The sequence below is a fragment of the Pholis gunnellus genome (assembly GCF_910591455.1).
Source record: "Pholis gunnellus genome assembly, chromosome: 21".
In the NCBI taxonomy this organism is placed as follows: Eukaryota; Metazoa; Chordata; class Actinopteri; order Perciformes; family Pholidae; genus Pholis; species Pholis gunnellus.
Genome location: NC_136548.1, coordinates 13,965,251 through 13,981,537, shown reverse-complemented (window position 1 = coordinate 13,981,537; position 16,287 = coordinate 13,965,251). Strand labels below are relative to the sequence as shown.

Below are 16,287 nucleotides of genomic sequence, written 5' to 3'. Positions count from 1 at the left end.
TGCAACTTGTGTCATGTGTTCATTATTTTCGACCATGTGAAATACAAAAGATGGAACATTTTCAGATGAACAGGGCTTCCACACCACCTTCAACATCAAATCCAAGGACTTTCCAGGCCCAATTCCCTCAAATCCACAGACCCAACACGGCATAGATTGAGACACGGATCAAGGTTAATTAGTGTTACAACATTGAGAACTTTTATAATGAGAACGAGCAGGCTTTACAGAAGCTCACAGACAACAATTAAACAGAGAGAGAAGCTTGAAGGTGTGAACGCTTCTCAACTGTGCTGTGATGACAGACCACGTGGGCCCGAGCCTTCTCACAAACGACGTCAATTCATGTCCACTTTCAAAAAGTTTCAAGGCCTTTATCCCCCTCCCTTAAAAAAACTTTCTAGATTTCAAGGATCCGTTGGAACCATGAACAAAGCAGTTGCATCTATCTTGTATCTGAAAAGGTAAAACATTTGATGTGGAAAAAACAACAACAAAGGAACAGGAGGAAGAGAAGATGTCTGAAAAGTACAACAAAATCATCCACTTCCTTCAAACCCTTTAGACAAACACACCAGAAGAAATAAAAGTAACAGCTTCAGATTCCATTAGTTCCTGGTAGGAAGGACCACACTGAGCTACAAAGCACTTATCATGTAACAGAAAAAGCTCCAAAAACAAGCAAAAGCTCTTACCAGGGTTTTTACCCCGTACTGTGTCTCCACCTTCTCCCGCAGTTGCTTGAAGCAGGTCTCCAAGCGGTCGTGGAAAGGCCTCAGCGCCTCTGTGACCTTCTCTCCGTGGATGCGAACACCTTCGGAGAGGTGCGGGATCTGCCGGGGCGAAACGAAAAACAGTAGTGTAAGAAGAGAGATGGAGAGATGAGAGGTTAGCCACATGCCCGGTTCTCCATTCATCGGAGGAATAAATTCATCCAATTTAAGTGACAGGACCTTTGGCCCCCTTGGCTGTGCATTACTCAGCACATCAGAGGAAGTATCACGACAACCTCATCCAGGTGGAGGCGGAAGGCTGTTGCCATGACACTCCCTCCCCGCTGCCTCCCACCTCCGACATCAACCACATCATAACACAGGTATATTAAACAAGGCGAGGAGAAGGCATGAACTACATGTGATGGATGTTTTCCTCCGAACCTCTGGCGCAAACAAACAATGCCCCCTTTCCGGGCACACAGCTGCCTCTCACATGATTGTGCTAGGCAGGTGGGGAATAGCAACGTCTAAAACACACAACAGAAGCATGTCAGGTAGAGAGAGAGAGAGGGAGAGAGCAAGAGCGAGAGAGACACCGAAACTGCTGAAAACTAGTAATTAGGAAACCCCAGTTCCACAGTCAGAGTCAGCAAGCTCTGCTGACTAAATCTGGCGAGAGGAGGAAGCATCATCCCTTGGGAAGAGAGCATTTGAGTGACCCCCCCCCCCCCTCTCTCTCTTCTGGATGAAATCACAAGTTAAATTTGATTTTTTTTTTTTTACCTGGTATTTTAGTACTAAACGCCATCTTTGGCAATGGTAAGGCAGGGGAGAAGTGTACAATAACAACCAGCAAAGATGTTACACTTTTTCTGTAAAAAAAACTGTAAAAATATTCTCCGGCTGTCTCACTGCCATAAGTGAGAAATAGTGTTAAAGGTTAAAAAGGAAAGCAGCTTATGCTTTTGAATAAGTAAAAACAACAACAAAAAAAAAAAACACATTAGAAAGGATTTAATTCAAACGTTTATATTAATCGGTCGCAGTCAGAGTGGTGTATTTGCACATTCGGAAAACAAGGCAACACTTAACTGCAGAGTGCATCTTGAGCGTCATCTTCACTACAGTAGCTTTTACTGCTAACAAATTCACCGAAGCCTTGAGCAAATAGAACAAATCATCTGCTCAGAGTACAAAGAAGTGTGTGAAGTATCTGGAACAGGTGGGCCAGTAAAGAGAAGAAGTGTGTGTGTGTGTGTGTGTGTGTGTGCTAACCTGTGATTCCCCACAGCCTGCTCGCCTTTCTTCCTTTTCTCGGAGGGCAAACTGCCCCTCCGCAGCGGGCTACAGCAAGCACTGACTTCACTCAACACCAATTCAGTTTCGTGATGCAACCTTTTGTAATAATCTCAAAACGATGCATGTTTTATTTACACATGTTTCAACAAATGGTGGGCTCAGAAGAAAAAATGACTAATGCAAGGGGAAACACATCTATAATGTTGGCTTCAGGTTCTCAACCATGTAATAACGCTGCATTAAGATGTTAAACAGCATCCTATGATAGGAGGAGCACATATTGAGCAGAATGGCTTGAAAAAGAAATACTAACATACATAAATAACAGGATAGTTCGCTCTCTAGAATGTTTCTGTGCTGTGCTCCACACAACCAAAGCTGTGGCAACAGAAAGATCAACGAGAGACGGCTACAGACAACCCTGCGAGGATTTCCCCTGCTATCGACACCTTCATGATCACCGCTGGGACCTCTTGGAGGAGAGAGCAGAGGAGAGGAGAGGAAAAGGTGAAAGCAAAGAGAGGAAGAGGGGAAGAGGGCTAGGAGTGAGAGAGAGAAAAGGGGGAGGGCGAGGAGTCGGGAAGAACCAAGTGTTGTGAGATGAAATGGGGAGAAAAAAACCAGCGAGAGTGAAAGCTGAGGCAAGATTCACGTCTCTCAGGATACCCACATCTTTTTATAGACCTTAGGATGATTGAGTGCGACTGAGTGGCGGCATGGCAACAGAATTCTGCTTGGTGGCTGCACAGAGATAAGCTCATTGTGGAACACACTTAGGCTCAAGGCTGCAAACACACAGAAATATATACATTCAGTAGTTTAATTAGATATAGCTTATATATTCCGCTCCAGCGCTCTAATAGAGACAGCGGGTTTATGATTCCATCGATATCAGTGAGTGATATTACCTCCAGTAAGGCTAATGTCAATATCAGATAACTAGGCACTGGAGACCTGAGGCTGCATTTACATATATAAAAAAACTGCATATATTCCACTCTAAAGGTTACAGAGAGTCATTTGATAGGAATAAAGGACAACGTTGGAGTGCCATACAGACATTTCTGCGTGTGGTGCTGAAACACCAGCAAGAACAGAGCTTTGGTTTTGGTCATCTTAGCAGCCATGAGGGCCACATGTCACAACAACTGTTAAAAGCTGGACTCTTTATATAAATAAACACTTAATAAACAGCTAGTAACTGTGAGCTTGTTTCAGAGTTTTTGTGCCCCCTAGTGGTCAAAGATAATTTACTGCCGCTTTAAATGTGGCGTAAATAAGTGGGATATCGTTAACCCATGAAATGTTTATTCTAAATAGGGAGCAAACCAGGCAGCATTTAAAACAAAGCAACAGTTTAAAAAGAGGTTACTCTGCAAAATGATTATACTTCACCAAAAAAAAAACCCAACGTGTTTTATTTTTCTGTACTGAAATACATAAATGCAGGGTTGACGTCTCATTACACAGTCTCCCATATTTCCATGCAAACCACATCTTTTGAACTAAACATTCACCTTTAAAAGCACTTTGTGATTACAAATGAATCCTCAACCTCATCTATGAACAGGCAAAGGCCAGTATCATCAGCTGAAAAGAAGTATGAAAGAAATGGCATTGCTGCCTAATATCAGTGTCTCTCAGAGCCCAAGTGTTCCTCGCTGACCCCTGTACCTCTAGTCATCTTTATTGCACAGTGAGCACACTTCTCAGACAGACCCTTAGGTGCTGGGACAGCCACATTTCCTCTGAGATGCTGGGTATTAAGGCCATGATAACATATGAAGACCACATAGGTCTTAAGACACATACACGGCCAGTGGTGAGTCAGACAGACTAACAAGCAGGCAGGTTCTACTATATAGGAGGTGAAGGCACCAGCAAAAACTAAAAAAAACACACTAGACTAAACAGAATTGTCGCTGAAAGATTATGTTTATGTTGATAATGCCCAGGCGCAATTTGCCTCCTTGGGTCTGTGATTCCATGTATTGATCACTCAGCTACCCGTAACAACTTTAAATAGCATGGATCATGCTGCAGTGAGGAGACTAAGGCGCTAATTCAGGCATCTGTCTAGAGCGTTTGCTAATTATAACCAGAAACATCACATGAAAACACACACTTTGTATTTGCCAGGGAGCTTTTTACAATACTTAATTTCCTGATTTCCAGTTGCTCATTTCCTCCCTAATTACTAGAGGAAGACAATGGATGTTGCAGAATAACAGTGCACACCGGCTCATTTTGAACCGTTTAGTTTGTTCATTGGACCAGGCTCGCCTTCATTTGTCTCATTTAGAAATATTCGAGACGGGAGATAAACAAGAACGCTGGTTCTGGCAAGGAGACAGCTGATACCATTTCAAATCAACAACTCTGCCTCCGTCATCTCTTAAAAGGTTCCTTGTGTGCATGTTTGGCGTGGGCTTCCGCAAACGTATTTCTGCTTTCTCCAAGACACGTCTCTGTGATGATCACACCAAACAACTTCCATCGTGTGTTTTCTGTGCGTATGGAAGATACACACCACGATGATTTCAAACCTTTAGTTAGCTTGGTGTGAAGGACATTTTTAACTGGGCACAGCGGCCGGTCATTCTCATACTGGAACTACTGGAACGTACAACAGAGCTCCTGCTAATTACTACTGTGGATTGTGTTCGGAGGATCATTTCAAAAATTGCAGTGAGATTTCTAACACCATTCTAGTCGAGCTGAAATCTCAAATTGATGCTGAAATGGCTCTTTCACATTCTAGCATTGCACTGGAACCAACACACAGCTTTGAACAAAACAGACGTTGATCATTGCGTTTGCTTCGAGATGGATATAAAAATAACTGATAGGTCTTGAAAGGTAAGATCTAGTCGTGTACTCCAACCGTGTCAAATATAATGTACTTGCAATGAAGTAGCGACACGTTTATTTTTACCTCCACCTGCTTTGTCACCTTCTACTTCAGTCAGCGATATCCTATATTTCCACATGTTTACACAATGTGAATGTCTTCAAAAAATGTATACGGAAAAGCTAGACGAACAACTAATATGGAAATAGTAATCATAAAAAAAACCAGTCTCTAAGGAAAAATAAATATGCGAGCAGCATCACACATGGCATCAAATAAGAAGTCGATATATTCCTGTGTGAATCATCGTGCCTTATGAGACGAAAGGTTTCCACAAACACAGAAAAAGATTCGGAGGAGTTCCGCCAGAGATGCAGAGCACAAAGTTGACCTATTTTACAACAACGGAGAGGAGAATAACTATTGCAAATTCAATTAAGTTCCTTTTTCCTTGCAACTAGCTGCAGGAAGCAGACAGAGAAACTTCTTGTGTCTGTGCTCATTTCCTGGGTGAACCGTAAGGCGTCAAACCTCGACTTCCCGATTATTAAAGTGACCCTTAGTTCAGAGCTAAAAAGTCGAGAGTGAGTAATAAAAAAAAGCAAAACAAAACAGAAAACCTAGAGTACAGACAGCCTTTTAAAATCCCGAAGGGAGGAAGTCTTTGGTATGCCACTAGAAAGCAGGAGCTTATTAATCAAAGATGAGCCACAAATGAGCTACAGATCTGTGGCGTTTCATAGTAAGCTGTTAAAACAGCACGTGTCGTGATGTATTCCAACATTAAGTGTGTATGTGCAGTTCCTGTCTGCTGCGTGTGCACTTCCTGCAGGCTCGGTAAAGGGTGCAGAGCTCGCAAAAAACACGCCAATGCTGATCTCCCTCTGTCTCTTCACGCTGTGGAGCACCCCCCCCCTAACTTCAGAATGTTTGCTTCAGCACTCTCTACCTCGCTATCATCTCCAATGAACTCTTTAACACACTTTTCCCCGCAAGCCCACTTCAGTTACTGTCATTGGACACTCTTGGCAGTGCACTCACTAGTTCTTCAAACGACATAATATTTTCAGCTGTAACCTTTCAGAGTTTTGCTGTGGCAGCAGTGCTTTAGTAAGGGGACAACATTTCAGGTACAAATGTCATATTATACAGAACAGAACAAAAGTATCCTTCAGCATTCAAGCTCTCCACTGCTCGGTGTCAACAGGGCCCTTTGTTTGGGTGCTGAATGTCTCCCAAATTTATGTTGCTGAACCGTAAGTAAACAACTCCACATGGGACACACGTGCACTAACATGCACGCAACGCTACACCGGCTACGTAAATAAAGCACAGAGAAGCTCGCATTACAACACACACAAAAAGAGAGCGACTTCATTCAATAGTTGTTTTGAATTTTGCACTTTTAATAACTTAGTAAGTTACATATAAGGCCAATATGTTTTCAGCACCTCAAAAGCCAAGTGAATAGCCCAAAGCAAATCCAGGCAAATTAAGAAAGCTCAATCATGCGTAAAAGCAAAGTGGCATGAATTCACTATTTCATGCATCACATGCTACTTCGTAGAAACATCTAATCATGTTCTTTGCCTGTAGGCTATGCCTTCCTCTGCTTTTAACATGTGCCATGGAAAAAGAAACACCATGTAATGAGCAAATGTCATCTTTTAAAGTAAGCAAGATTGTCATCGGTGACGAGCAGACCATGAAACCTTTTCTTGAAGCCCGACATCTTGGGCGAGACAGACTGACGCTTAATGCTTTACCATGATCACACGGCACTCAACATAGACACAGATCAGCAATATGCAGTTTAAGCTCACCTGCCAGGCGATGAAGTCCTTTAGTTTCTCTATCTTCTCCAGGTCCTCTGGGTGTTCCTGGATGTACTTATCATTGAAGAAGGCCTGGGGAGGAGGGAGAGGAGTTACTGGAGTAAGTCTGTTTATATGAAGAGAGAAAAAGGAGGAGTGAGTACGGGGGGAAGACTGAAGGAGCAATCTGAGATGTGGAAAAGTTTGTAATATAAATAGAATGAGAAACGGGGGAGAAAAATATTGACAAGTCAAAGGGGACAGCATTGAGAGGGGCTGTTAAAATGAGAAAAAAATGTGGTCGAGGCATCCGTCTCTCCTCCATCACCTGCACTATTTCACTGAGATGAAGGAGCGACCTGAGGGCAAAGAATTCACGTCGTTCCTCCTCTGACTCATACTGCACCGTTTCACAAGACCAATATGAATCTATTCCAGGTTGTGATATTAGCTGCGAACCAAAAGGCTATCACTTTTTTTTATCATCAAAAAAACTGTTTTCCTTTCCACATGAGTCGCATTGTGTTATGGTGAATGGAGTGTGCAGCTCACAAACCAGTGGGAGCACTAGAGATGTGATGAAGATTGACTTTTTCATGAGGGGAAAAAAAAGGAGGTCCAGAACAAAAACCGATTCATGATGACAAAAAAATATGTTAGTAGTCACAAGTGTGATGACACAAATGTTAAATGCTGGTGGAATGAGAGCTTCTAGGACTTGAAATATGCATGAGATTATGATTTTATTTCACAGCACGATATCAGACCTGGGGGAAGAAATTGGTTCATTTGAATTAGCTCTGAATGTAGCTTGATATATTAGAAGCTCACCAAAATGTTCAGGAATATAAAATGTCAGAAGACCTTATTCCGCTTATTCACTTTCTCTTTGAGAGTTAGATGAGGAAGTTAATATCACTCGCATGGCTGTATGCTGGATATGAAGCTGGAGCAGCAGGCGGTTAGCTCAGCTTAGCATAAAGAATGGAAACAGGGGGAAAACAGCTAGATTGGCACTTTCCAAGGAAGACAACATCTGCCCATCAGGACGGCTACAGCTCACTAATTAACACGTTCTGTCTCTTGAAGTGCAAACAACAAAGTTGTGTGTCACGGGGTTTATGTGCTGGACTGCCTGAAGCCTCTGCTGATTGCCTGGCGACCTCACTGTGACAACACGACTCCAGGAAGTTGTGCAAGGTGTGTAATGAGCTTTAGAGGTGCTTTTAGGCACATTTTGTTACCTTAGAGGTGAAGGCAGGCTAGCTGCTTCCCCCCTCTTTGTCCAGTCTGTATGCTAAGCTAACGTTTCCTCTAGCTCTAGCTTCATATTCAGACAAGAGTTTCATTAATCTTCTCATATTACTCAAACAAAAAAGTGTATTTCCCAAAATGTCAAACTGTTAACCTGAATGTGCTCAGGTTTGAGACAATATAGCAATAGAATACACGCAGGACTATTTTCATGTCGAACTACCTTCTCATAGTTGGTAAAACCTCCCATAACAGCTGGGTCCACAATCCCATTCAGCAGCATGGAGAGGGGGTTGATGGGAAGGTTGGGATCGTTGAGATGCCGCTGCACCATGCTGCTGATCTTCTCATTGGTCAGCTGCATCGTTTCCATGGCGTTCTCCAGTGGACTGATCTCTTCCTGTGCAGCAAAGTAAAGGAAGGTGTAACATATTCAGTTTATATACACACACACATACATCATGTCTCTGTAATGCCAACAATCAAGCGGAAACATTTTGCGTTCCCTGACTAGGGAGAGCTTATTAGAGTATAGGCTGAGAAACCCTTAACTACACGCATACATCATGAAGGATGGAGGAGCAATGAATCATTTTCCACTACGCCCATACATGAACCTGCAACTGTCAGATGAAGATGGATAGCACTTCGGTGTCGGGGAATTTCAGTTCCCATGTCAACAAAACACGATTGGCTATTCTGAGAAAAGATGAATAAAATGCTTGGAAAACGCCGACATTAATTCCACCGAAGAGTGAAAAAAAAAAAAAGAATCCAACTCAATACGTGTAACTCCACGTCGTGGAGGCAATCTAATTACTTTAGATGAACAATAATCTCCTTGCGGCCTCCTTGCTAGTAAGAATATAGGGAGGAACATGAGTGGATTGTTGTATAAATGTTAGAATTAGACCCCAGCCCAAAAGAATAAAGACGTTGTGCCAGGGAGACAAATCTCCAATCTGTGCAGCTATGTCACCGGCCAGCTTGATAAAAAGCATTGTCAGATGGAAGGCTTTAGCTTGGTGAATTCTCAGCATAGTCATTAAGCTTTAAATAGAGAGTGTAACCTCGGGGAGCTGGCCTCTCCCCGGCTCATCTGCAGGGCAAGCTGCTCCTGACAGTATGTTCCAACCCAGCCTGAAGGAGGAGGCCTTTGAATTAATGTGGCAACGGAGCACCTCACTACACTCAGGACTTCGGCAGGGATCGAACCTTTGTGAAGAAATGGCCGTGCTTAGGATGTAGCGACCAGCAGGACCATTGTGTGGTGAGCTAAATGTCCAAGCTGCCTGGGTGTGTGGGTGGTCATGTGACGGCAGGTACTGTAACGCCACGGCTAAGGAGAACCTCTGAGAAGTGCTTTCACCAGCACAGATATGACAGTGACTAGTTAAAGCCACAAATAAAGAGTAATTGATTGCATAATACTTAGCCGGGCTAATTACTCTAAGTAGCACATTTGTTTTGGAACAAACTAATGACACATTAACAGGACGAGGCGGTGTGTTTATGGCTCTAAGTGATACTGTAACCGGCTCTTATGCTCCAACATCTATTTGCTGCACTCATTTCTCCCCATTCTCTCTTCCACCAGACAACACCCCCAGCCCAAAATGTGGACACCAGACCAGCATTGTAATTAGCCAAAACAACAGAGCTAAAAATGATGAAACCGTTATGCAGTTTCAGCCGGATGGAGGGGAATTGTGTGCATTCCAGGTGCTACAGTAAATACTTGAAATCATTTGCTGCAGCTGGTAGACCATCCCCTCATCAACAGGTTTTCAATACAGCAATCTAGGCATTTCTATTACAGGAAGATCAACAGTTGCTCTAGTTGCATTTGTGCTGTGAAGCTATTGTCAGTGGAGACGGCCTTTAAGGAGTGCTCGGTGAATCAAAGCGGGCCCTCTGGCAGAGAGAGAACGTGCCCCGTCGTTAGTCCGGGGGATGGCAACGCCTGCGTCCACGCGGCTGCCTATATAGATTAAGTGGACAAATCATATCGATTGCCTCTGAGCAAGGCTGCGGATCCTTGTCTGATTAGGAGGCCTGTCTGGCACACAGGCCCTTCATACTCACTGTGGAGACTGACTTGACTTCGAACCAGCGCAGGATGCCGGGAAGCTTGTACGCCGTCGTGTACGTGGTCCTCTCAATCCACATGTTCTGTTGACAGAACGACAAAAGACACACAATCAGACCACAGCGCAGAAATCAACTGATATGACAACAAGGCGGGTTTTATCTGTGCCAAACTACATTGAAACAAGCTTTTAGACTGTTGCATGAATGAGAGTAAGATGATGTAATGGTTGTTCAGTCATTGTAGGGGGAGGCGGTCGGATGGAGGTGTGCACATGGAACTCAAATAATGTCTGTAAATGTTATAGATCCATCACCTCACTGTCAGTCTGAGAGGAGTTAAATACATCATCCTGCCTGAGATGAAGTGATGCCACAGTAAACACACAGAGAACAGTGTGAATGGGATCATTTTCTCAGTACCATTGTCATCTGCCACCTGCATGTTAAGTGTGCACAAATCATAATTCATAAGATGTCCCAAAAATCAGGAATCGACAGAAATAGTTGCACAGGGCAAACAGATTTGGATCACTATCAACAATTAGATTTATCCTGATCCTGGATCTTCTTGTTGGCAGCCAGTTGTCCTGTGTTTAATGAGAGTTCTGCCTTGCTATTGATTTACTCGACTTGAAACGATAAAAAAAAAAGATGTTATAACCTCAAACACAAATCTCAAACAATAATCGATCAGCATCCTGTAATAAATTCCAAAACCGCAGTCACACTACAGAGACAAAGAAAAGAAAAAAAATGAAAAACCCATTTCAGTTTTACTGCGTTTGCTGCATCTTAACATCAGAGAAGACTGAAACTATTTGATCAGGCTTAGAGATCATTACTCTGCCGGCTTATCCTACTAAGTACATTATCTTACAGATGCGCAATCTTTTGCCCTGTTAGTGGAGCTACGGCACTTGTTTCTAGCCAAATATGTTGTGTATATAACCGCTCGTGTCTGTGGTTTATCCGTGAGTGAGTGAGAGACAAACAAGAAATATTTGAGGGAAAACAAAAGAAATCCACGTTATGTTATATATGTTTAAGTATCATTTTTCAAAACTGAAATATGGGACATACCTACACAGGACTATTATCACATAGACCATAAATTAGGCAAACAAAAGTAGCTAAAATGTTCTATATTATAGTTCAATGCTAAGTAGCCTTCATTGTTATTTTTAGACATTCAAACTGGCACAAACACTTTTTTTTCATTTAAAGGAGCATGACAAGTATGCTGATGATCATTTAATGTTAACAAATAATTCATAAATCCCTTTATAAAAAAAAGAAATAGAGAAGTCAAGTCACAGGGAAAAAAAAAAACAATTACCGCAAACTCGTTGTCGGGGTCCTTCTCCCCCTTCCTCACCGGCCTGGAATACTGGAATTTATGGACTTCATTTACGGTGTAGAAGCTGGGGAGGGAGAAAATCATCGCCTGAGTAAATTAAAACTGCTATGTGCAATCTACGGCCTGATTCAAAGGTTGATTGCTTTGCTTCAGGTCAAACACAGGACAGGTAGCTCTGCCAGAAGCTGTGGCATTTAGCATGCTGGTTTTGACTAGCTGTCTACGACACGGCCTCAAATCCATGTTAATAAATTCATTTTTTGGGTCACACACGTCACTCGCAGCACCGGAGGTCGGTCCGACATGTCGGACACGTAGAGAAGCCGCAGCATACGTGACAGAGGCACACGACTAGTGGGGATGAACTTTACCAAATCAGGTTAATAGACATTTCACACTAGGAAAATGATGGCGCTGCTTAGTGGCTGTGGGAGCAGCTGTCCCCCACACACACTCGCTCTTTTTCCATATTTCTATACAGACATCCACATTCACGCTCTCTTGGGAAATTATCCCCATAAAGCATATTGCATCCCTTAAACAATATCATGTTTCGAAGAGGATGCCTTTATCAGCAAACAATTATGAATAAAATATAAAAAGGAATCAGTGCCCCTCCAAAACCGCTGCCCTTTAATTAATGTTTGTCGTGGCAGCAGTAAGTGTGCGCCGATGGGATGCTGCAACGTTTTAAATTTCTTCTGCTAAGGACTGTTGATGTGTTGCTAATGAACGGACCACGCAAAGCTTTTGTGACATTCAAGCACCACAGAGAGCTCAGGTCTTACAGGTACTTGAGCCATTTATTCTTGGTCACAAAGGGCAACACGCTATCTAATGATAAACATGATGAGAGCCAGTCCCAGATTAGCTGAGGAAGCGAAGCATTAACATCAAAAAAGAGGAGCCTCTGAGATTCTGATCTAATAAACCGATTTATAAAGCAGCTTTAAATCAGCTGCGTTAACCCAATTAAGCCTTTTACACGCTATTAGCTGGCGGGCTAGAGATGATGCATTAGCATGGTCGGGACAAAGCAAGGTCAGAAGGGGGTGCTCTGCCTGCTGCTGTGACCCCCTTTGGCTCAAACAGCCCAGTCTCATTGCTATGCACCGCTGATCTTTTCCACTGAATGAGAGAATAAATGAGAGAAAACAGAGAGACAACCAGGGAAAGCACAGTGAGAGCTGGAGAGTCGGCAGAGAAGGAGAGACGGACAGACAGCTGGTGTGGAACCGTCCTCTCTAAACGTGGTTGTCTGATCTGGGCTATTAACAGAGTTACATATTCCAATCAGACACAGTTCGCAAACAAGCCAACAGGCTGCTGCAGGGGGGGGGGGGGGCTGTGACCAACGGTGCAGGCTTGCGATGAGATCAGTGCGCAGGTATTTTTTGCCTAAAGGTTTTCAGAGTGAATTTCTTCTTTTAATTACGTCCATTGATGCGTTGGGTGGCATATCGAAGTGAATTTGCACAGCTGACTGATGCAGTGCATGGCTGGCGTACAGATTGGGCAAACAAGTGGGGAGGGTATGGGGCCCACTGTTTGCTGTGGCCCCGGTGCACGACACAAAGGTATTAATGATGTCAGAGAAACAATGTTGTACTTGGCGCAGCGACTAACAGCAGATGGCTGCCGCAAGTTAATAACCAGGACAGCGACAAGAAGGTCAACCGCTGTTTGTTCCACACAGACACACATTTACCTCGAGATTTATTGGCTTTCATCCACAGCGGCCCTCAACACACATCACTAAAAAAACGAAATGCATGCTGCGTGACTTTCAATAACGCACTGTGAAAATGTAAAGAAGTGAATGTGAGCGGAGAGGGGGTGTCCTGCTTACCTCACTATTTGTTCAGAGACGGGTTTGTTTTGGAACTTGGCAGGCAGGTCGAGGATGGGTTTAACCGTGAAACACTGGATGTCTTCAGCAGAAACATCAAGGAAATAATTTCAACGTGCAATCGAATCAAATTATAAATTACAATCTTATTATTTCACAAAATTCTGGTGCCAAATTACAAAGTTGGCTTATGAATTGAAGCCATGAATTTTAAATTCCTTGTGGTAACTTATACAAAATAAGTTCATGAAGCTTTGATTTATACATGTGAAGCATTTTGTCTGATGTAATAAATAACAGGGAAAGGCAGTTTATTTAATTATAAAAAACATTTCTCTTCATGAAAGTGAAATAAAAAGCAAAACAAAAACAAAACGTCGACAGTTAAAATTGAATGAAGGACTCGTGCTGAGGATACATTGTCCAGAAGAACACTTTGTGTCCTCGCTGGGCGGCGTGGTCGTCTTCATCTTCTCTGCGTTGGGAAACTGTGTGAGAAGACGGGCTTCGAAATCCTCTCTGCGCTCGTACTCCTTCCCGCGGTAGATGAACATTTTGTTCTGAAACACAATATAGAATACAGTGAGACTTTGAATGCTTCTCTAGTCTGAGATACAAATCCATCCATACTTGATCAGCAACACTGACAAACTCTACCGAATTAAAAGATGTGAAAAAGATGACATTTTTTGATTTCTGCCTATATCTTTCTGTCTATTGCCAGGAATAAAATGGTTTCTTGCTTTGTACATTCATTGTGCAGTCGTAAATTCCACCAGATCCCTGAATTTCTATGCATGAGGCTTAAAAAACAAAACAATGAGAAAATTGTAATATTTAAAGAAAGTCACATGGATGAGAGGGGCTTTAATTTGTAAATCTGCTTGGCCCGATGCTGTGGCTGGGTTAAAATACATTATCATATTAAATACTTGGAAATGAGGGTGATAGGAAGTTCTGCTAACTACAGCTACTGAGGAATCTTACCATTTCCTTCTTTCTTTAAACTCCTTTCATAAACCATGACTGCGTATCACTCACGCACAGCGAGCCCTATGCTCATGCACGGCACACATCTCAATTCCCAGAATTAAAAGGAATTGCAGCCGTGAACTATGCCCGCAGCCGTTTTCAAGTTTGCTTTGACAAATAAGTTGACAAAAAAGAAGCAACGGCGGGATTTGCTTTCAATATTTTCTCTTAATCACTCTAATCCGTTCGAGGACATCCAATCTTTTTCGCCTCACTGTATATTGCATGCTTCTTCATAAGAGGACAGCAGGATTTGCATCGTGTTGTTGAGCATTCTAGTCGTGCATACAGTAATCTCAATGTCACGACTCTCATTTTCATTACCCTCAAACCTAGACCGGCTAGTTCTGGCAAAGAAAATCACTGTCATTGAGATAATAATTCAAGCTCAAATGGTCTTTTATTTCTTGGCTGGTGGGTAGAAAGGCAATTTCATGAAGTCAAGTGACAAAGCAGTACTAGTTCATATAGCTGCGATGTTATCAAGTTCAAATGGAAATGAAACACGTACGCTTAGGATTTAAGCTCCTTGGATGTACTTGAAAGCAGGACTGGACCATTTGTGACATATGTGGAGAACGACCACAGAGCATTCCTTAAACTTTCTTTTTAATCTTCTGCAGAATCACACCGTTGAACAGACACAAAGGCTGATTAAAAAGATCATCTTGTGTTCTTCCAAAATGAATACAAGTCATTTTGAAAAGAACACACTGAGTGCCTGCTGAAAATGTATGAGCCAGGAATGCTTCTTCATCTCCCTGAGTGTGCTCTGGGGTCTGCCTGAGGAACATTTTGAATGATAGAACATGACAGCTCATAACCGAGGTGCTCTGAATGTGGTGCGTCAGGACACATATTTCAAACCGACTTTCACACACCCTCAACTGCTTTTTAAGCAGAGCGCTCACAGGAAACGAAATACAGGGAATAAGTAAAGTTTAGGATTGATGGGAAGAGAAGGGAGAAGTGGGGGAAACACGCAGACTGGATGTAAAACGAGAATTAATTGTCAAGTCTTTGAAATACTGAGAATACCTTTAATGTGTCTAAAAGCTGACGGAAACTGAGGATTTTTATAAGACAAGCTTTCAGTTTTACGACGAGGTATCGTACTTTCAAGGTTGAAATTATGACTTAAGATAAATAAGATAATTTGCATGTCTTTACAATGTTTGTTTTGTAAGTAGCAGAAGAATATAAACTTTAATTTAATTGTACCGGTCAATGGAAACAAAACAAACACTGTGTTTTAATACAGAACTACATAAGAAGAAAGTAGATAACTGGGATCAATGGCTGCAGATCTAAACAAACGACATGATCTATTCTAGAGCATTTTATAATTAGCAAATACCCTTGTGTCTAACCGCATTAACAACTAATAAATCATAAGCCGCTGAATCAAGCACCCTTGCATAAAATCAATTCTTAAGAGGGGTGGATACAAAATGCCTTTATCAGAGTATTGATTTTCGCACATAATTGACTTTTCCCTAAGGACACCGCGACGCTGCAAACAAACGAGAACCCTCTGAACTATATTTATCTTAATAAGTAACCCACACTTGAACTCTTGCCTATGTACTCACGCAGAAATATTTCAACATCATTATGAAATATATCGTGAAGGGCATGCACACATAGAGCCCTTACAGCGGGACAATGTAAGAGCCATAATGCAAGAGCACTGATTCGCTCTGTATCAGGAAAACGTGCGATGTGTAATATTAACCAGCTTGTGCACTACCTTTGCTTCCACTGTAGCATAATGAACGCTACAATTTAAAAAAGAAAAAACAATGCACGGGTAAATCAATCGCAGACTCCTTTTGGGCAAAGACAACCCGGCCCTGGTTATTTCAGGTAAGATCCAACTGCCTCCAAAATAAATAAAAAAAGCGGAGAGAAAAGAGAGCTCAAAGCTGTCCTTTGACGGCTGTCTAAATAGCCAGTTAGATTAGACCAGTGCAGCTTGCCCCGTCTGTAATGGAGTTTCTGCCCTGCCAGAGGAAAGGGGTTAG

General features: G+C 42.4%; 1 protein-coding gene across 1 annotated transcript in view; it reads right to left on the bottom strand.

The window, feature by feature from the left end:
- dock1 (dedicator of cytokinesis 1) overlaps positions 1-16,287 on the bottom strand; it is a 159,415-nt gene that overhangs the window by 6,403 nt on the left and 136,725 nt on the right. Inside the window, exons 41-47 of the mRNA XM_079182099.1 lie at positions 13,650-13,791; positions 13,232-13,313; positions 11,362-11,446; positions 10,020-10,106; positions 8,158-8,334; positions 6,690-6,773; positions 696-833 (exon numbers count right to left, since the gene is read on the bottom strand). Of these exons, the coding sequence (XP_079038225.1) occupies positions 696-833; positions 6,690-6,773; positions 8,158-8,334; positions 10,020-10,106; positions 11,362-11,446; positions 13,232-13,313; positions 13,650-13,791 (795 nt within the window). The remainder of the gene's footprint in view (positions 1-695; positions 834-6,689; positions 6,774-8,157; positions 8,335-10,019; positions 10,107-11,361; positions 11,447-13,231; positions 13,314-13,649; positions 13,792-16,287) is intronic.